The 20,403-nt window shown below is 51.3% G+C and overlaps 1 protein-coding gene across 1 annotated transcript in view; it reads left to right on the plus strand.

The window, feature by feature from the left end:
* ACO2 (aconitase 2) overlaps window positions 1-20,403 on the plus strand; it is a 51,779-nt gene that overhangs the window by 22,840 nt on the left and 8,536 nt on the right. Inside the window, exons 2-8 of the mRNA XM_060025741.1 lie at window positions 5,077-5,213; window positions 9,336-9,594; window positions 12,892-12,984; window positions 16,797-16,955; window positions 17,180-17,330; window positions 18,656-18,760; window positions 19,746-19,837. Coding sequence (XP_059881724.1) covers window positions 5,077-5,213; window positions 9,336-9,594; window positions 12,892-12,984; window positions 16,797-16,955; window positions 17,180-17,330; window positions 18,656-18,760; window positions 19,746-19,837 — 996 coding nt within the window. The remainder of the gene's footprint in view (window positions 1-5,076; window positions 5,214-9,335; window positions 9,595-12,891; window positions 12,985-16,796; window positions 16,956-17,179; window positions 17,331-18,655; window positions 18,761-19,745; window positions 19,838-20,403) is intronic.

Raw genomic sequence — 20,403 nt, forward strand, 5'->3', positions numbered from 1 at the left:
ATTAATTAAAAAAAAATCACATACATTGAGCACATATGAACCCGCTCTGTGCCAAGCACTTAAAGTAGACTATTTCATTTACTATTAACACGTTTATCTCCATTTTCTCTGTGGGGAAGCTAAGGCTTGGTGAGGCTAAATAACTTCTCTAGGGCCACAGCAGGTTAGTGATGCTGCTGGGTTGGGCAATCTGACTACAGGTCTTCAATCTGAACCATCACACCATGCTACCTTCCAATGGGAAAGGATAGGCTATGTGGGGTTAGCGGGTAGCAGAATCTAGGGGAATTGGCTTATCCTAGAAAGAGACAGGTCTGCACTTGCATCCTGGATTCACTGTCACATGTAAGACTTCTGACTTAACCTCTATGATCTTCAGTTTCCAAATCTGTAAGATGGGAATAACAATTACCTTGTACCACTATGGAATTCAAAATTAGGCACAGAAAATGCTTGGCATGGAGCAGGTACTTAATAAGTAAGGCTGTTTTATTTTTATTCTAAGACTACCCATAGCCTAGTCTTCATTTTATATGTGAGATATATGTGGTCCTGAATGAATGATACATGGTACCCTTGCCCTTGAAGTCAGTCTTTGGGTAAGCATATTAGTGTGATCAGCCTCTTCAGAGTTATACATGACATTTCATACACTTTAAACCTCTCACAGTTCGGCTCTGAAGCAGGGAACAGGGCTGAGATTTCACCCTTTACAGGTGTGAAAAACTCAGGCCTGGAGGAACAAAGTGAATTGCTTAAGGTCTCACAGCCAGGCTAACATCTTCTTACTTTTTTGTTGCGATTAGATTAGTGAAACGGAGTGTGAGTGTTGATTTCTGTAGGGCAACTGACGGGTCAGTCAGGCTGTCCCTAGTCGCAAAACAGAAGCGATGGCTTAGTGACATTTCAGTCAGGTGGTTATTGTTGTGGGTTGAAGACCCGGACCTGGGGATTGTCACTAAATAGATCACTGTTGGCTTGACCAAACGTCCACCCTGGGGAGCCTGGCCTGGAATGGGTCACATTTGTACTGAGACTTGAATGAACAGCCTGAGAGTTGTGCTTACTGTGTGTGGCTGACACGCACTGGGAAGGCCAGCCTGTCAGGACCTGGGGTGACTGACCCGGACTCCTGTAGACCACAGAGGGCTGGAGGTAGACAGAAACTGGTGCTGAAATTAAACCAAGATTAAGGTAGAGCTCTGCACAGAAAACCAAGTCTGTAGTACAGTGTGGCTTGAGCGGTCAGTGAGGAAGGTGGCTGTTGAGGGGTTAGGAGGAAGGGAGTGATGCATGTGTCAGCAGTGAGGTGGACAGCCACGAGCTCAGCAAAGGAAGTGACTGTCCCTTTGCCCTCAGCACAGGGCATGGTTGGGCTATTGCAGGACTTAGAAACATGCCACGTAAAGGAAAAGTTGAAAAAACTCAGGGCTACCCTTGGCCTAGAGAAGAGGGAGTTTAGAGAGGACAGTAAGTCCTGTCTTCAGATAGTTGAGGGACCCCCGCCCTCAGCTGAGTTATTGACCTGGGTAAGGTTTAGGGTTACGTTGTTGTTTTGGGCCATATCTTGTGGCTTGCGGGACCTTAGTTCCCCAACCAGGGATTGAACCCAGGCCCATGCAGTGAAGGTGCCGAGTCCTAACCACTGGACCACCAGGTAAGTCCCAGGATTGTGTATTTTTAAGAAACTCAGGAGATTCTGTTGCACCTCAGGTCTGGGAAGCAATATCCTGAGAAAGATGGTTGCGTTTATTTCATACCGTCCAGAGGGCAGACGCCCCCACTACCTGAAAAAGCAGACTGTGCAAGGAAACAGAGAGAGGGAGAATATTTTGAAATTTTTCAGAAATGGATTGGTGGTCGTGTGGGATGATGAACTCCTGGCATGGGATGGGGTCCAAATAGCTTTTTAGAAAAATTGACTTGATGAACATTCAGGTTGTTCAGGCTCCCTAAAAACTCTTTCCATCCTTATTAATGTATAAACCTGAGCCGTCCCATGTGGCAACTTAACTTTAATTAAAGTTGAGTAACATTAAAAATTCCACTCCTCAGTCACCTCAGCACACTTCAGGTGCCCTGCAGCCACGCGTGGTGGGTGGCTACTGTATTGAACAGTGAGGATCTAGGACGTGTCCATCGTGGCAGGAAGTCCTCTTGGGCAGCGCTAGCTGTTGTGAACAGACATTTGCACATAGTTGGTAAGCAGAGCAGTGTCATGATTAAGGATTGAGCATGTAGCTGGTTGATTTGTTATTAACACTATTGAGTTTTTCTCCATTTTAGGGGCAAAGCTTCGGGTGAGGGCCTGGGGCAATAGCAGAAAGTGGGCCAGTCAGGCTGGGTTGGGTCCTGGTTGCTGCTCTGTGGCCTTGGTCACTGCATGAGAGCCTCAGTTGCCTCACTTGGAAAATAGGCTAATCATAGACGCCGCTTCACTGGGCGGCTGTGAGGATTAGATGCTTAGCACGGTGCTCATCTCACACTAGGTACTAATAAATATTCTTTTTTTATCCCAGAGTTGTATTCTGTATGAACATATTATTTTGTCCTTTTTTTTCCAATCAGCATTATTACTTAAATCTATTTTTAAGTATTGATATGTGTCCATAGATTGCTTAATTGTCCCCTTACTGTTAGGAATTTGCTACTTTACCTTTTCTCTACACTATAATTATGATTACAGTTATTTGTTTTGCTTACTGGGCCAGACACTAGGTATTGTTCTACTCATTTTTATTTCTAAGGAAACTGAAGTTAAGGGCAATTAATTTACAAAAAGAGAGCGATAGATCTGTGTATAAACATTGGAAAGATGTCAAAGATATGTTGATAAATGAAAAAAGCAAGTTGCAGAACAACTTGTATAGCTTCTCATTTGTGTGAAAAACACAGAGGAGGTTGAATGTATGCTTATAAATGCACAGGGGTAATAATAGAAACCGTGCCAAGTACTTTCTGTTACCTCCTAGCCCTCACAATAGCACTGTGTGGAAATGATTACTTAGAGAGGGTAAATTGTCCTAGGTGGCTCAGGTAGTAAATGGCTTGCCAGGTTGAAGTCCAGGTCCCCCCGACTGCCGCTGTGCACTGGGCCTCCCACTGTAATGGCAGCGGCAGGCAGCAGCGGCTGTACCTGCAGCTGCAGTGTCCCACATTCCTCCTCTGCACAGGCTGTTGAAAGTCCTTTGGGACTCCCCTGGCGGTCCAGTGGTTAAGACTCCATACTTCCACTGCAGGGGGCACAGGTTTGTTCCCTGATCGGGGAACTAGAATCCCACATGCTGTGAAGCCAAAAAAAAAAAAAAGGAAAGTCCTTTGATTGGTGAGTTCTTCACCCCTACCCAGTAGGGCAGAGAGTGAGGGTCCCCTGGTGGATTTTTAGCTGGAGGGCAGGTGGATCTGCAGTCTGCACTGGGAGGTCGCTTCTGCTGTGGCAGGTCAGGGGGTGGCGGGTGGGGTGCTGTTTCCTGATGGGGTCTGCCCTCCTCGCCGGCCACCTGGACAGCGAGTGGCAGCTGTGCATTTGTATTGGTTTAGATGCTGAGGTCGGCAGGATTTGGCTTTAAATGTTCTGGTGACATATAGAAGGGAGCCTGGGGCAGTGGCTTGAGCTTTGCCTCTTTCCTTGCCCGAGGGTATGACTTCCTAGATGGCGAACACCACTGTTCTTTCCCTCTGTCGCTTCTTTGGGTTCATCTATTCCTCCTTGGTCAAAATGGACCCTGTGAAGTTTGTCATCCACAGTTTAAAATGAACTAATACAGACCCCTTCATAACAGTTGCTTATCTGTTGCTGCATAAGAAGTCGTTGCTCCCAAACTTAGAGGATTAAAACAACAATACACGTTTCTCGCTCACAGTTCCTGTGGGCCCGGAATTTGGGAGCGTCTTGGCTGGTGGTTCTGGCTCAGAGTCGCTCAAGAACTTGCAGTCCAGGTTGTCGGTCAGGGCCCTGGTGATCTGAGGGCTTGGGCTGAGGCTGGAGCACTGGCTTGCAAGATGGCATGCTTACACGCCTAGCAAGGTGGTGCTGGTTTTTGGCAAGAGGCCTCAGTTCCTCTCTAGGTGGGCCTCTCTGAGGACTGCTGAACTGTTTGTTTGTTTGTTTGTTTGTTTTTTGCGGTACGCGGGCCTCTCACCGTTGCGGCCCCTCCCGCTGTGGAGCAGAGGCTCCGGACGCGCAGGCTCAGCGGCCATGGCTCACGGGCCCAGCCGCTCCGCGGCATGTGGGATCTTCCCGGACCGGGGCACAAACCTGTGTCCCCCGCATCGGCAGGCGGATTCACAGCCACTGCGCCACCGGGGAAGCCCTGCTGAAATGTTTTAACAGCGGTGGTGACTGTCTTCCGCCAGAGCCATCAAAGAAAGAGAGAGCCATGCAGAAGCAATCCTTTTTGCGGCCTAGCCTCAGAGGTCCCCTGGTATCACTGTGCCATTCTGTCCAGTCAGTCGGTGAGTCTGCTGCACATTCCAGGGGAGCAGGATTAGGCACCACCTTTTCAAGGATTGAGGAAACATCCAAAGCTCATGCATAGGTTTTCCTCACTAATTTTTCCATCTATTCAACCATTAGTTATTACATCTCAAATATGTGCCAGGTAGTCCAGATACAGATGAATAAGACAGACAGAGCTTGATCCCAAGCCCCAAGGAACTTATAGGGCAGGCAGGATAGCAGCTACCATTTGGGTGGTGCTTCAGAGCTTAATGGGAACATCCACATATTTTCTCCTTCAACCTTCCCAGTAACTATATGATCGCTACAGCTGGTTGTATCCCCATTGCCCAACTTTTCTGGTCCTCAGATGATAGAGGATTTTCTTAAGTGGACAGAATTTGACTTTGATGCAGAAATTCTGACTGTAAATCCCTTACACTTTTCTGCTACCACAGGCTGTGTTCCTTTTGGCTACTGTCTCATCCCTGTGCCTCAGGTGAGGAAACTGAGGCTGCAGTCACTGAATAGCTCTTGACACTTGAATTCTTTGCTTTTTTCACCATTCTGCGCTGTCTCTCAGGGGTGGACCGCTCTAAATACTCCACTGACAGTCGCTGCTGTCCTTCTTCTTGCAGAAAGCCCTGGGTGTGCGGCAGTACCATGTGGCCTCGGTCCTGTGCCAGCGGGCCGAGGTGGCCATGAGCCACTTTGAGCCCACTGAGTACATCCGCTATGACCTGCTCGAGAAGAACATTAACGTCGTCCGCAAACGGTAAGGCTGCAGGGCGAGCTGCGGAGACTGCGAGAGGGTGTTGGTGCTTCTGGTGCCGCCTGCCCCTTTCGGGCAGCGTAGGAGGTGCTTGGGGAAGGATGGTTGGTCGTGGTGGTGGCAGGATTGAGTCGTTTAGGGTACAGCGGTCCCTGCTGAGGAAGGGTGTTCCAGATCAGTGGTGGACCTTCTGTCCTCTCTGCCAAGGAAAAGTCTGTTAGCAAGAAGCCTGGAGATGTGGGCCCTAGGGAAGGTCTCAGGCACTCTTCGGTGCTGTGGCCCGAACCTTCCACCCACTCTTTCCAGGACAGACGACTAGCCCTGGGCCATTTCTCTGGGATCTGCCGGGCCCAGTGACTTCAGAAATACATATATTTCCCCTTCAGTGCATAAGCCCAGGGGAGAGCTCAGCCTTGAGACTCAGCAGGAATCTCAGGTGGGATCTTGAGCATATTTTTTTTCTGGACCTCTCTTTGCTCATTTGATAAAATGGCAGCTGTCTTTGCACTGCTGTTCTGTGTGCCAGGTTCTGGGCTAGATGCTGGCACAGGAGGGATGAATAAGATAACCACAAGAGGATGCGGAGTGGGGGCTGGTAGCGCCAACCAGCGCTGCGCCTGAAACTTGAATGGCTGCAGACAGAGCTGCGCGCTTGCCTATCTGGTGACATGGCCCTGGGAGGACGAGAGAACCAGTATGAGTACACAGTGTCCCCATCCGCATTAATAGCTGACGAATGGGCTCAGGTGGACAAAGCCACACTGTGAGTGAGTGTGGGACCTGGTCTCCAGGCTCTCGTCCAGTGCTCTGGCCACTGTCCCACACTTGCTCTCTGTTGCCACTTTGCTTCCTCTTTACTGGTATCCTCACTTCAGTTTTACAGGTAAGGGACTATCTTAGTCTTTATCTGCTGTACCTGCAACTTGGCATCACCTAATTGTAATAAAGACCTCTTAATGCACATCAAGGATGTTCATCTGATTCAGGTGGCGTAGGCCTTACTGCTCAAACTGCAGCCCATGGATCAGCAGCATCGGCATCAACAAGAGCACTGGGAGCTTGTTAGAAATGCAGAGCCTCAGGCCTCACCCCAGACCCACTGAGTCAGAATCTGCAGTTTTAACAGGAGCCCCAGGTGACTGGAGTGCACATCAAAATGTGAGAAGTGCTGGTCAGGTTTCCATCTGGTTCTAATGTGTAGTCAGGGTTGAAACCACTGTCCTCATCACTGTGCAACCTTATAAAATACTTTTTCACCAGAAAACACTATTTATTCTTAGAGCTCTCAGATCACAGCTCAGTGGAAAAATAATAGATTTTGCTTTAGTCTGCAAAACACTTCTCCCCTGCTCTTTATCATGCTTAGAAGGAGAGTTAACATAGAAGCTTGCTTTGAGATAACTTGACAAAAAAGTGCTCACCATTTTGTCTTTGCTTTAAAAAAATTAATCAAAAAACTGCCCTTTGGTTTTAATTTTTATCAGCAAAATTAACCCTCCCCCTAAAATTTTTCCTTTGCCTTCTTATTCCAACTCTGCACTAACCAGAAAGTCCAATCAATAACTTTTAGCATTTTCCAGATTAGTACAGACAAGAGATGTTCCATTTTCATTGTTGCCATAGAAGAGTGGTTCTCGCTGGAGGTGGGGTAAGGGGTCGATTTTGTCCCCTAGGGAATGTCTAGAGACATTGTAGGCTGTCATAACCTGGGGTGGGGAGTGGTTTACTGTTACCTAGTGGGTAGAGGCCAAAAAAACTGTCACACATCCTACAGTGCAGAAGACAGCCTCCACACTAAAGAGTCATATGGCCCAAACTGTCAGTTGTGCCATAGTTGAGAAACCCTTCCATAGAGAAAGAAAGCATAAGTGAGGCTGTTCTAAAAAGATGCTAGTGGATTAAAACAGATGTAAGAGTGTTTTAGAGGGCCAGGGGATTTGCAGGGGGACGATTCCTCCACCCTGTGACAGAGGGGCCTGATTCTGTTCCTGGGAACTGGGCCTCTGTCATCCAGTGAAGTGGGGGACAGATGGACATAGAGGACCCACCTTGCCATCCTCAGTTAATCCTCAAGGAAATGTGGTGATGAACTCGTCCTTAGGCTTTTGTCATTGTCAGGCTTTTTTATACAACTTCAGGCATTTGCTGTCAAGGTCTTTGGTTTTAAAGCTCATGTGCTATTTTTCACCTCCCCTGGACGCAGAAGGAGGGGCTGTGCAGTGAGTCACTGCCTGTACACCAGCCTTGGAGATGCTGCCACAAAAAGGGGGCAGGCTGTACTTCAGGCCTGTGCTATTTTTATTCAAGGTTCTCATGACAGCAGAACTGAGAGATTTTTAGAATTGCCAGTTGCTCTGCTGTTGCCCACAGAGCCAGCACCCTAGGAAACTCTTGCTCTCAAGGGGTTAGGTAAACTTGGGAGTGAGGGGCTAGAACCCAGACTAGCAGAAGGACATTTCTCTGCTTTCCCAGCAGAGTCGTATTTGTAATAGCAACAGCAGTAATGATAGTAATTGAACACTTAACTGCAGGCCGGGCCCTGTTCTGAGTTTCCAGATGTTATTGAGAGACAGTATAAAGCCACAATGGCTCCTTGCATTCTAGCTCTTCCACTCAGTAACTAGCTCATGACCAGGGAGGGTCAAGTTACTTCACCTCACTGTGCTTTTCAGTTTGCTCATCTGTGTTGTGAGGATAAAGTGAGTTATATACATCAGAGTGCTCTGGGCTAAAAGTAAGTGCTAAGATAAAACTATAATGACAGAAAGCAGATGAGTGGTTGCTTGGGGATGGGGGCAGAAGGGAGGGATTATAAAAGGGGACAAGGAGACTTTTGGGTGATGGAAGTGTTCATTATCTTGACTGTGCTGATGATTTCACAGGTGTATTCATATGTCAAAACTTACCAGTTGTATACTTTAAATATGTGCGGTTAATTACACACCAATTATATCTCAATAAAGCTGTTTAAAAACAAGTATGTGCTATATAAGTGCTATCTGTTATCTCTTTCCAATACGAGCCCTGGACTTTAGAGACGGACTGGGAGCTCCCTGGGAGGGGCAGTGGCTTATCTGGTTACACGGTGTGTTTAGTACTAGGGTCAGGTCTAAACCCAGAGCCTCTGACTCCTCGTCCCATATATTTTTTTTTGGGCTCGTTGGGTGTGAGTGGAACTGTGCCCCTCCCGAGGAGCCTTCAGGTTTGGCCTAAGCTTTGAGAACGGCGGAGGCAGAGTGTGAGGTCCAGGCACGTGGGGTGGCAGCTGTGCTGCAGCGGCAAGCAGCAGCAGGGAGCCTCAAGGTCAGGGGAGGGGGGGGTGAGAGTTGACCCGCGCCCAGCTCCGTCTGTGCGGGGATGGGGGCGGGTGGGGGGGAGGCTGTGCCAAGGAGGCAGCTGAGTCCTGCCCGGGTGGCACCTCCCCGGGGGCTCTGATGAGGAAACAGGGTCTAGGAAGAGGGGCTCATGAGAGGCCAGAGGCAGCTTCTGTTCTTGAGAGCTGACAGCCACACCTGTCTTCATGGGGTGAGAGCGAGTGGAGCCAGCAGGAAAGGCTTTAGCGTAATAGGGTAACAAGGCCTCTAGCACCTGAGGCGGAGGGTTGCGGGCGGAGCGTGAGGCGGGTTGGGTGAGGGGTGCTGGTGCAGAGTCTCTGTCTCAGTGGGGCTGAGTGCACGGGGGAGGTGGCCGTGAACAGCGAGAAATAGAGCATCCAAGGTGAGACTCTGGCTGCGAACTTGAGCTTCGAACATCACTCTGCTGGGTCTCTGTTACCTCATGGTCGTTTTACTAAATGACAAGGATACAGTAAGGATTAAAAGATGAGACATACACGGAATAGGTGCCCGTCAGATAATAGCAATTAATATGCTGGAAAAAGCAAATATACTTCAGGGAAAAATAAAACAGTGCCGCCTCTTGTGATGTTGGCATTCATCAAGTGGTTTTGGACCTAGCGAGTGCCAGGTGCTGTGCCGTGTGCTGGAGCTACCACAGTGAGCAGCACCGATTCGCCTCCACCCTCGTGGGGTGCAGGGTGCCCGCCGTGTGTGCGGAGAGGGAATGGCTGTGGCGGACGGGGGCCCATGCAGCTGGTCCCAGGCCATCCCTCCTTTCTCCCGCCAGGTTGAACCGGCCTCTGACCCTCTCAGAGAAGATCGTGTATGGACACCTGGATGACCCGGCCCACCAGGAGATCGAGCGAGGCAAGACCTACCTGCGGCTGCGGCCTGACCGCGTGGCCATGCAGGATGCCACAGCCCAGATGGCCATGTTGCAGTTCATCAGCAGTGGACTGCCCAAGGTGGCTGTGCCGTCCACCATCCACTGTGACCATCTGATCGAGGCCCAGCTCGGGGGTGAGAAAGACCTGCGTCGGGCCAAGGTGAGCTGAAGGTAGTGTGGGAGGGGCGTGGAGGGGGCCAGTGGATGTGACATGGGATGAGAGACAAAACCCTTGAACTAGGGCATTACCCCCAAATTCTAATGGACTCTTTGGTTTACTTTTTTTTTTTTTTTAATTTATTTTTGCTCTCTTCTACTTTGAAAAATACCATTTGCCCTTTGTGAAGCTGTTAGAAAATACTGAGAAAACCTAAAGAAAACAAAAATCATCCTTAATCTTACCATAATAAAGGTATTCTTTTCAGGTCCTTTTTCTGTAATAAAACAGAATACTTTATAAGAAAAGTGATGCAGATGTCGGGTTCTGATACCTATCGCCACTTGCTCTGGAGAAGGGACTTTTTAGTTCCCGTGCTGCCACCATCACATGTGATCACTCGTGCTCTCGCCTGGCCCCTGGGGACCTTGTCAGGGAGGGAGGCGAATAGTGTCGCTGTTGGTAAATTTGAGGCGGCCAAGGCGCGTGCATCAAGTCGCACACCTGCATGGGGGCGAGGTTAGGACCAGACCCTTATCCCTTCTCCCAGTCAGGGCCCTCTCTTACTGATTGACCCGCTTTGTGGGCTTTCTTCTGTGAGTTTCACTTAACAAGGTAGAAGGGGCTGGATGCCACACTGAAGAGTTTTCCCCTTGGATTCCTCTCACTCTTATGAAACCAAATTTGTGCTCCTTCCTCCAGGCTCTACTTGTGGTGCCTTTGTGTGTGTCTACTCTTGGCAATAGCAGGTCTCCCCCAGCTCTGGGCCTCCACCCTCCCCACCCCCTCCCCGTCCCTCGCAATGGAAGTGGGCACTGCTCTTGGGGGGCCATTGGCAGGAGCTGAATGCTGGCAGGGCTGCAGCCCGGCTGGGCATAGAGCAGAGCATGCAATTGAAAGTGCTTCGGCTCCCAGGGTCAGCATGGCTCAGAGAGCCTCTCAGACCCATGGGAAACGCTCAGGGCAGCTTTCCCATTCAAGCCCCTTCTTCCTACCTTGGCCTGCTCGTTTGTGTCCTGGTGGGACAGCGGCTCCACTCAGCTGAAAGAGCCCAGCTTTCTGTCTGGTGGTTTCCATGTTAGCAGCAGCGGCGGTGGTAACTGGTAACATTACAGGGGATCCTTCAGTGCTGGGAACTGGGTCCTCTTCAGCCCTAGGGGTGAATGACTGCCTGCAGCAGGGCCACCACCTTCAGGGTCTGGCCCTCCCCTTACTTTATAGTTTTAAAATCTACCTTCTGGAGATGAGATTCACAAAATCATAGGATTTCAGGACCCATTCCCTCATTTATTTAACAAATGTTCATTGAACATTAATTATGTGCCAGGCACTGTGCTAGGTGCTGGGACTCAGTGTGAACATGACAGACAGGGGCTCTGCCTTCTGCCCTCATGGATCTTAGAGTCCAGTAGGGAGACAGAAGCTAAACAATCGCACAAATTGGTAACTGCCAATTTGGGAGAGTGTGGAACGCTGGAAGTATAAGAAAGATGTCTGATTTAGACTTCGTTGGGGAAAGGACAGCCTCTTTTGAGGATGTAACATGTAAGCTGAGATGTGAACAGATAAGAACGTTCTAGACAGAACAGATGACCTAAAGACCTTGAGGAGGAAGAAACCTGGTACTTTTGTGGAGCTGGAAGGGGGCCTGTGGGCCTGGAACTCTGAGGTGGGTGGGGGCAGGTGCAGGCAGGGCCTTGAGGACTGTGGGCGCCCTCCTAGGAGTCGCTGAGGGGTTTACACAGGAGAGGGATATGGTCAGATTTACATGTATTTGTAAAGGGTCCCTCTGGTTGGAGCTCAGAGAGGCAGAGTGACCTGTCCAGGGTCATACAGACCACCAGAGAAGTATCTAGGCTGAGTTCTGGTCGAGACTCTGCCACACCACTCTGGCCGCCGCGCTGCCTCTCTTCCCACACGCAGACACATGAGCAAATGCACACACAACCAGCTGCCTCCTGCCCTCAGTACCAGTTTTACAATTGGTGACTGATTTATAAACGAAAAACCCAGTATATTATTAATCAGAAAGAGACTGCCTTGGATACCTAAGTTCTTGTCTGCCGTTCTTTTACTTGGGGGAACTACACGGGCCCTCAGAAGGATGCATGGTTGGTGTGGAGTTTAAATGAAGGGGGCTGCACGGTATTGAGAGTGTTTTATGGAGGGCCCAGCGGAATCCACAGTGAGTCCTTCCTCTGTCTTGGAGCACGGCTGTCCCACACCCAGAGGCTAGCAGGTCTCTATTCCTACTTCCTCCTTTGCAGCTCTGTGCTGTCTGCTATGGTCCCATCCCTTTAGTCCCTGGGGTCTCACCTATCCAGGGACATGCCATGTCTTCCAGATAAACTCTGGCCTACATCCGTGTGGTGGGAAGCCTTTCCTTCCCCCCGAGGAAGTTGTCTCTGAATTATAGGTATAGTGGGTACCATCCTGTTTTTTGTTTTGTTTGTTCAGAGCATGGTCCATTTCACGGTCTTTCATTTGGGGCCCATCAAACATATTACCCAGTGTTGAGCACCTACCGTATGCCAGACAGTGGTCTAGGTGTTCTGAGATGTAGTCTCTGTAAGGGAGGTAGCCTTATTTCTATTACAACGTAGCCCTCAGCTCTGTGGTTGGACAGGCCTGGGTTCAAACACTGGCTCCTCTGTTTAACCCTGGGATCTCCAGCAAGTTATTTCACCTCTGAGTTTCTGTTTTTGCATCTGTAAAATGGGTTTGGTGACATACTTCCCCTGAGTTGTGAGGATGTTTAGCGTGGTGCCATTTCCGTAGTGGACATTCAGTAAATGTCAGCCAGGATTGCAAATGAGGCATCCGAGGCGCCAGTGGAGAAACAACACCCAACATGAGGCGTGGTGGGACCGGGCTGTCCACTCTGTCCCACTGCTTCCCTTTGAGAGTTCCCCTCCCCCACACCATGTCCCAGTTAGTCCTGTAGTCCCATGCTTACCCCTCACTGCTGGCCTTGGCTGAGGACTTGAGTGCCAGAGGGACCCTTCTACAAATAAGGAAACTGAGACCCAGGGCAGGGAAGGGATTTGTTTTGGACCCACTCCCTGGCCAGGTGTCACAGAACTGGGCTTTGTCTCTGTTCCCTGCTCTCTCTCCTGGGCCTGCCAGCTGAGACTATGGGCCAGCGTCCAAGCCCTTTTGGAATTATTTGTAGACGGCCTCCAGGAGAGGGCCTGTCTTCACAGTGCCAGCATTTCAGAGTCAGAGGGGAGGGGTGGGGGAGGGGGGAAGGCATGAGCAAACTGTGTTACTAATGACCTGGTTATTGATTTGTCTCCATAGGACATAAACCAGGAAGTGTATAATTTCCTGGCATCTGCAGGTGCCAAGTACGGCGTGGGCTTCTGGAGGCCTGGCTCTGGAATCATTCACCAGGTAAAGCAGGGCCTGGCCTGCCTTTGTGGGTGGGCAGGGGAGCGGGCTGCCCTTAGGGAACCAGGGAGCACCTCCAGGCCTGTGGGAGCCCGGGGCTCAGGCAGGCAATTGGGTGACATTTTCATCAGCCCTTAGACTCCTCCGCCTTCATTTTAAATTTAATTTTCTGTTTTCAAAATTAATTAATTAATTATTTTTTGGCCGAGTTGGGTCTTCATTGCTGCACTCAGGCTTTCTCTAGTTGTGGCGAGCGGGGCTACTCTTCATTGCAGTGCGCGGGTTTCTCATTGCGGTGGCTTCTCTTGTTGCGGAGCATGGGCTCTAGGCATGCGGGCTTCAGTAGTTATGGCGTGCAGGCTCAGTAGTTGTGGCGCACAGGCTTAGTTGGTCCGCAGCATGTGGGATCTTCCCAGACCAGGGCTCGAATCCATGTCCCCTGCAGTTGGCAGGCGGATTCTTAACCACTGTGCCACCAGGGAAGTCCCTAAAATTAATTTTCACTGTGTCAAGTTATACAGTCTCACTCTCCGTGTGAGAAATTAAAATAGTCCCTTCTGACCAGCTTTTTAAGGTTGACATGTTTTGTGCTACACCTTCTTCTAAGCATTATAGTATTGTATTGTTTTTTTGTTTTGCTTTTTTCCACAAGCGTTATACCTTGTTGTGTGGATAGCTAGCACTTGATGAGCATATTCCGTGTGCCAGGCACTCCGCAGATGGTAACCTACTGGGTGCTCGCCGTGACCCTGTGAGATTGGCGGTTTTATTGTCCCCACCTTACAGATGAGGAAACAGGCATGGAGAAGTTAATCTCCTTGCCCAGGGGCACCCAGTTGGCCGATTGTGGGGCCAGGCTTTGCATCCAGGCGGCCTGGCCCTGGAGCCAGTGCTCCACACTGCTGTGCTGCGTCACGGCCTCCCATCACACCGGGAGCTCTTCCCCTCTCAGTGCACAGAGTGCTCCTCGGAGCCTTTTGGCCCATTGTGGGTGTCCTAGAGGATGGAGGGGCCAAAGGTCACATGGCCACATCAGTCAGGAGTTCTCCTGTGGTCTCCCAAGGATGGATTTTCTCTTGATAGGCAGTTCTGTCGCGCGCGCGCGCGCGCGTGTGTGTGTGTGTGTGTGTGTGTGTGTGTTTCTGGGGAGATAGGTGATTAGCTTTCATCAAAGGTGTCTGTTCAGGGCTTCTGACTGGTTTGTGGGGTGTGTGCTGGTTTGTGTCCATTTGCCATCCATCCTGTATGTGAAACCTGCCTCTTTGTACCTTCTCAAGGTGACCTTTCTCCCCACCTCCATCCCAGGGCTCACTTCCAGGCCTTCCTTCAAGATGAGCTGAGTCAGGTTGTAATCCGACCCTGCATGGGTTCCCAGCACTGCCCCACTCTGAAACCAGAGCCACAGATCACTGCTCTGCCCTTTCAAACCATCGCCCTTGCCAGGAAGGGGCTCCCCGGGTATGGCATGTCACACTGGTCTGCAGGGGCCAGAGAGCCTCTCTCAGCAGCAGGGCGAGGGAGTCAGGTGGACCCAACCTTGGTCTTTTGTCGTCAAGGGGACCCCAATCCAAGTGTCCTCCATTCACCTTAGTACAAATGCTGAGGCCGTTTTGGCAGCTTCTGGGCCAAAGTTTGGGGTCGTGAGTGATGGCAGCTCACACCTGCCAGTGGCCACCAGCTAAGTGTACAGCCTGATATCTTTCTTTAGAAAGAAAGTTCCCAGGAATCATGTGATCTCTGTGCAGCTTTTCTTTCCTCTCCCCCTTGACAGTAGGCAGCTTTAATCTGCCATGTCCAGATTACATCTTAATCCCTTTCCCTCTGCCTTGAGTCCCTTGGCAGACCCTTCCTCCTCCACAGTTCTGCTTTCTGGTCACCTTTGTGAAGTCCTGGCCCTCCGGTGCCCAGCATTGGGGATCTTGTGATCCTGTGTGGGACCCTTCACATTATGGCCACAGTGTATGCTGAGTGTGCCCTGTGGGGACAGGGACTATGGCTTATTTATTCCTGTCTAGCTCTGGGCCTGGCGCCAGGTCAGTATAGAATAGATCCTCAGTGTACATGTGTCATGCAGGTAGATGGCTGAATTTCTAGTTTTATGTTCTAGATGTTAGTCCAGCCTAAAAATACACTTCTCCACCACACCCCCGTCTGCCTAACCGTATGCAGCCGACCACTGAGGTCACTGTCACAACCAGCTTCTTTGTGATGCTTTCTGCAGTCCTCGGGTCTGTGCTGACCACTCCCTTTTGGACATGGACCACACTGGCAGTCTACATGGTGTGACCACACTGAATTCTGTGTGTCTGGTCTTCATGGATCAGACTTTTACAACCTTGAGGAGCTTTAGAGATTAACTAGTTTTAAATCTTTGTATGTGGCCAAGGAAAAGGAGGGCTGGAGAAATGAAGCAGTTAAACGGCGTTCTCTCCAACAGTTGTTTTTTGTTAGGGATTTCTTCTGTGTTGGCCTATTCTCCCAGCCAGCTGCCTCGTTTCTGGAGAAGGAACCAGGTCTTCTAACTTTCTGTGTTCCCAAGAGGCGAGACCCCTGGACCCTTGCTGAGTCTGCTGAGCAGATGCCTAGCCTGAGGCAGAGGCCCTGGGGTTTCTGTAATATTCTGGGGAGACTACCCACCATTCTGTCAGTCCTGACAGTTCATAGAGCCTTTCGCGTCTCTGATCTCATTTATCCTCCCCAACATTCTTATGTGTGTGTTGGGCCATAATTGCCTCTGGCAGCAAGCAACAGAACCTCAGGTGAAGGATCTTGCTGCAAAATAATAAATAAAAATAATGCCTCTCTCAGACATTATTACAGCTTGACGAACATGTTCCTATCAAGTGCTCACAATGATCCAGTGAGGGGGGCACTGTTATCAGCTACTTTTTACAGATGGGAAGCTGAGGCTTGGAGGGGTGAAGTGACTACCGGTAGGCGGTGCGGCCACACCGCAGACCCAGGCGTGGCCTTTGGCTGCAGTTTCTTCAAGCAGCCCCGCTGCAGCCTCAGCGTGTCCAGCACCTCAGCTGTCAGGATGGTGGGCGGGGCTGCACTGGGGGAGCTGCCCCCGTAGCTCCTTTAAATATCCTGGGGAGAAATGCTCACCGCCAGCTCCTAGCTCCCAGCTAGGAGGAGTGCCTCGACGAAGGGAACACTGAACTCGGAGAGGTAATGCGGCAAGTCATCCTCTTCCTTAAGCAAGTCACTTCTGTTCTCAGAGCCACCTCCAGGCCACTGAGGCTAGGGAGGCGTTGTCTATACTTCTTTTTAGTTCAGTGGTGGAAAAACTCCTGGCCTGTGCTCCCGTAGGATTCCCGGTACTTCCTTGTGGGTGCTGGAGCCAGGCCATGAAAGATTGTCTGCCCTGTTGAGAAGCCAGATAAGCACACTCCCTGTGTCCACCATGTGAGGCAGTGGGTGTTGTAGGGGAACACCTTTCAGGGGTCAGCACTTGTCCCCAGGCCTGTCACACGACACACTCTTGTACCTAGTTCATCTGGTTCTCGCCACAATCCTGGGGTCGAGGTGGTGTGGCCGTTCTTAACAAATGAGGAAACTGAGGTGCAGAGAGGCACTGACAAGCCCAAGTCATACAGTCAGGAACTGTCAGAGCAGTTTGTGAGCCCAGGCCGCCGGTCTCCCAGGTCTCTGGCTCGTCCAGGCCACACTGGAGAGGCCCCATCCTGGAGGGGTGCCTGGGAATGGCCCAGTGGCCCAGTGTCGGTAGGGGGCAGTTTTGCAGACCCCTTTGGAGCCCTACCTCCATTCTCTCCTGAGGGCTTTTAAGCTTAAGATCTTGGATTCTTTTTCAGATCATTCTGGAAAACTATGCATACCCTGGGGTTCTTCTCATTGGCACTGATTCCCACACCCCCAATGGTGGTGGCCTGGGGGGCATCTGCATTGGAGTTGGGGGCGCTGATGCAGTGGACGTCATGGCTGGGATCCCCTGGGAGCTGAAGTGCCCCAAGGTGAGGGGTAGGGAAGGGCTCATTTCGGGGTGACAGCAGAGGGGTGGTTGGCGGGGGTGAATGGGAGATGTGGGACCCGAAAAGGATGAGAGAATAGGTCAGGCTCAGATCTCTTTGGGAAGGAGGCAGGGATAAATAAGCTGAATTCCAGCAGGTAGATTCCTGGTTGGAACATGGCACATGATACACAGGCCTGTAACTGCTTCCTTGCCCCACCTACTCAGGTGATCGGTGTGAAGCTGACAGGCTCACTCTCCGGTTGGACCTCACCCAAAGATGTGATCCTAAAGGTGGCGGGCATCCTCACAGTAAAAGGCGGCACGGGCGCGATTGTGGAGTACCACGGGCCTGGCATAGACTCCATCTCCTGCACTGGTGAGGAGGGCGGCCACGTGACATGGCTCTCAGCCTGTGCTGGGCCCAATGGGGCCTGTAGTTGAGCCGTAGAAGCAGTGAATGGCCTTCCCCTGAGGATCTGTCCAGTCAATTTGGGGACTTGGGATGGACACTTAGAGGTCGAGGGGAGACCTCACTGTCTAGTCCAGGTCCCTCATTAAACGGGAGACTGGGGCCCCTCAAGGACGACAGGTAACTTCCCTTAGGGGCTGAGCCAACTTGGCTGTGGCCCTGGGCTGCCTTGGGTGATCCAGAAGAAGAACCTACAGAGGGTGGAGGTGGTGGTGGGAAGGGGAATCAGAGTCAGGGCTTCTGTCTCAAAGCAGCCGCATTCTCACATCTTCCCTTGGCTGGAGTTGGAACCTCACTCTCTTCCTTTGGATTAGAGACCGTCACTTGCTAGTCTCCAAGACCAGGTGGGAGCCAGCCCCTTCCTACTCATCACTCCTGGTGATCTGGCCCCAATGCCTGGGCCCTCAGAAATCCAGGTAGACTTGGAATGAACCTTAGAGATGGTTCAGTCCAGACTTCCCTAGGGGCCTCCCTCAGCTCCACAGCAGCCCCACAGAGCTACAGTTCAGCTGGCCCTTGTGTCCCTCCAGTGATGTGGGGCTCATTCTTATAAGTAGCCCTTACTACTGTTGGACAGCTCAGTTAGGAAGTTGGCAACAAGCCCAGACCCATGTCCCAGCAACCCCATGAGGCTGGAGTCCTGATAGCAGTCAGGGCATCTGTAGCCTTTCTAGTTCTGTGGGCGGTCTGTGGTCCAGGCAGTGGACGTCATTCCAGTCTTATTGCTGGAAAACTGCGGACCCAGAAACATTTCCACCGTGTTGTAGCTGAAACAGTGCAGGCCTGCACACCAGGCAGTCAGACCGAGAACTTCAGGCCATGCTGCATTTGCTCTGTGGCATGACCTTGGGCCTCTCTGAGCCAGTTCCCTCGCCTGCAGATGGACACAGTAACAACTGGGTGGTCTGGCCAGGTCAGCGTTCATTACATGGGGGCTGTCTAGTCTGCTGAGCGGGACAGCCAGGCCTAGAACTGGAACTTGGCTTGCAGGAGCTGAATCTTGTATCCCCTTCACTCTACCCAGCAGCCACCCTGAGAACCGGGACACCGAGCTCTGGCCCCGTGGCCTCTCTTCACTGGGCCTCATTTTAACCCTGGGCCACAGAGGCAGTGAGAGTGAGGGAAGAAATGATGCCAGCTCCCTGGTGTGAAGACGTGTGTGCACCTCTAGCAGGTGTGGGGGACCCTCGCCTAGCTGCACAGCCAGCCCCTTGGGCTCTGTTTCTCTACAGGCATGGCGACAATCTGCAACATGGGTGCAGAAATTGGGGCCACCACTTCGGTGTTTCCTTACAACCACAGGATGAAGAAGTACCTGAGCAAGACAGGCCGGGCAGGTGAGCCAGTGGGCGTCCTAAGTCCTAAGCCTGGTGTCTCCGGACTGGCTTCAGAGGCTCTGAGAAGCCTCTAACGGTCTGTGAGAGGTTATGTGTGTTACTGTTCCTGAGTGGGGTGTCTGTAGCTCTCATCAGCTTCTCAGTGGGTCTGGCATCTAAGTGTGAGATATCCCTGCCTCAGGATTGGAATTTAGTTTCCCCTGAAAGGGTGTCTGCATTCCGGTTCTTCTTGGCCTGGTCCCTGGTGCCCTCTGTGGGAGGCTCTGGAAATGACATGGATCTGCTTCTGTTTGTAATCCCTGCCCTGGCAGGGGGAGGAGGATAAAGGTCTGGAACAAGAACCACTTTGTAGGCCTCCCTCAGCAACTTCCTTGAGGTTCTAGTTTGGCTTCTTTGAAACCCAGAGTGGGAAATGGGTCCTGGGGGAGGAATTGTTGGAGCCTCTGAAGGGAGGTGAGCGAGGGTGATTGGTGGAGCCAGAGGCCAGGGGCCTGGGGGGGAGTTTGTCACTTTGTTCCCAAGCTCTCCGCACACAGAGTCCTACCAGAAAGGCCCTTCCCTCGCTTTTATTATCAAGTAACTTCTTCTCCTTCTTTGAAAACTCAGTGCTTCTCATCTCCAGGAAGCCTTCCCTGACTCTGAGCCTCAGTCACTACTTCTCCCCTGTGTCCCCGTGTTCCTGCGTGCCTCTGTTGTATTATGTTGTGACTTCCGGCTCACTGATAGCTCCTTCGCTAGATGTGAGCTCCTCGAGGGCAGGAGCTGTGTCCTGTGCTGTTTGTTTTGTTCCTTTGTTTGCCCAGTCAGTGTCCAGGGCCTGGTGTTTGACAGGTGCCTGGTAGCTGGTTCATATGGATGGATGGGTGGGCGGGTGGATGGATGCATGGATGGATGGATGGATGCGCAGGTGGATGGATGGATGGATGGAGTCTCATGGCCAATTTCTGTTTTACATGCTTCAGTCTCCCTCCCTTGTTGATTTCAGACATTGCCAACCTTGCTGATGAATTCAAGGATCACTTGGTACCTGACCCTGGCTGCCATTATGACCAACTGATAGAAATTAACCTCAGCGAGGTGAGGAAGGGAGTTGGTTCCAGGAGTTTCTGAGGGTGGGGGGTTCAGGCCCCGTCTGGGGACTTCTGGTGGGCCCTGGGGAGAGCCAGAGCAGGTCCCTGGCTGCACACCCAGCAGGGCTCTTGGGCTTTTGGTTCCCCAGTGTCCCTGCAAACTGCTGCCTGAATCAGTGGGGTGGGAGGGGCAGCAGGAAGGCTGTATGGCCAAGGGGAGAGTGGAGGTGGCTACTGCTGGTGATTCAGAAACATTCAGTTGGCCCCCACCTCAGCTTTAGGAGAAGCCAGGATTTTGCCCTAGAGTTGTGAGAGTTCAGAGGGCAAAGCCCAAGATTCCCAAGCCTGAGCCTGGCACCCTGAGACCTGTAGGCCAGGGTGGCGTTTGGAAGGCCAGAGAAAGGGCAGTCTGGAGGAGCAGAAGCAGCAGAGCACAGCAGCCAAGGGTTTAGGCCCTGAAGCCAACCTGCATGAGTTCACATCTTGATTCTGCCACTTAAGCCTGCGACCTTGGGCAAGTTACTCAAGCACTGTGGGCCTCACTTCACAGTGTACCCAAGGCAGTCATGGGAA

The sequence above is a fragment of the Delphinus delphis genome, chromosome 11 (assembly GCF_949987515.2).
Source record: "Delphinus delphis chromosome 11, mDelDel1.2, whole genome shotgun sequence".
NCBI classification, from domain to species: domain Eukaryota; kingdom Metazoa; phylum Chordata; class Mammalia; order Artiodactyla; family Delphinidae; genus Delphinus; species Delphinus delphis.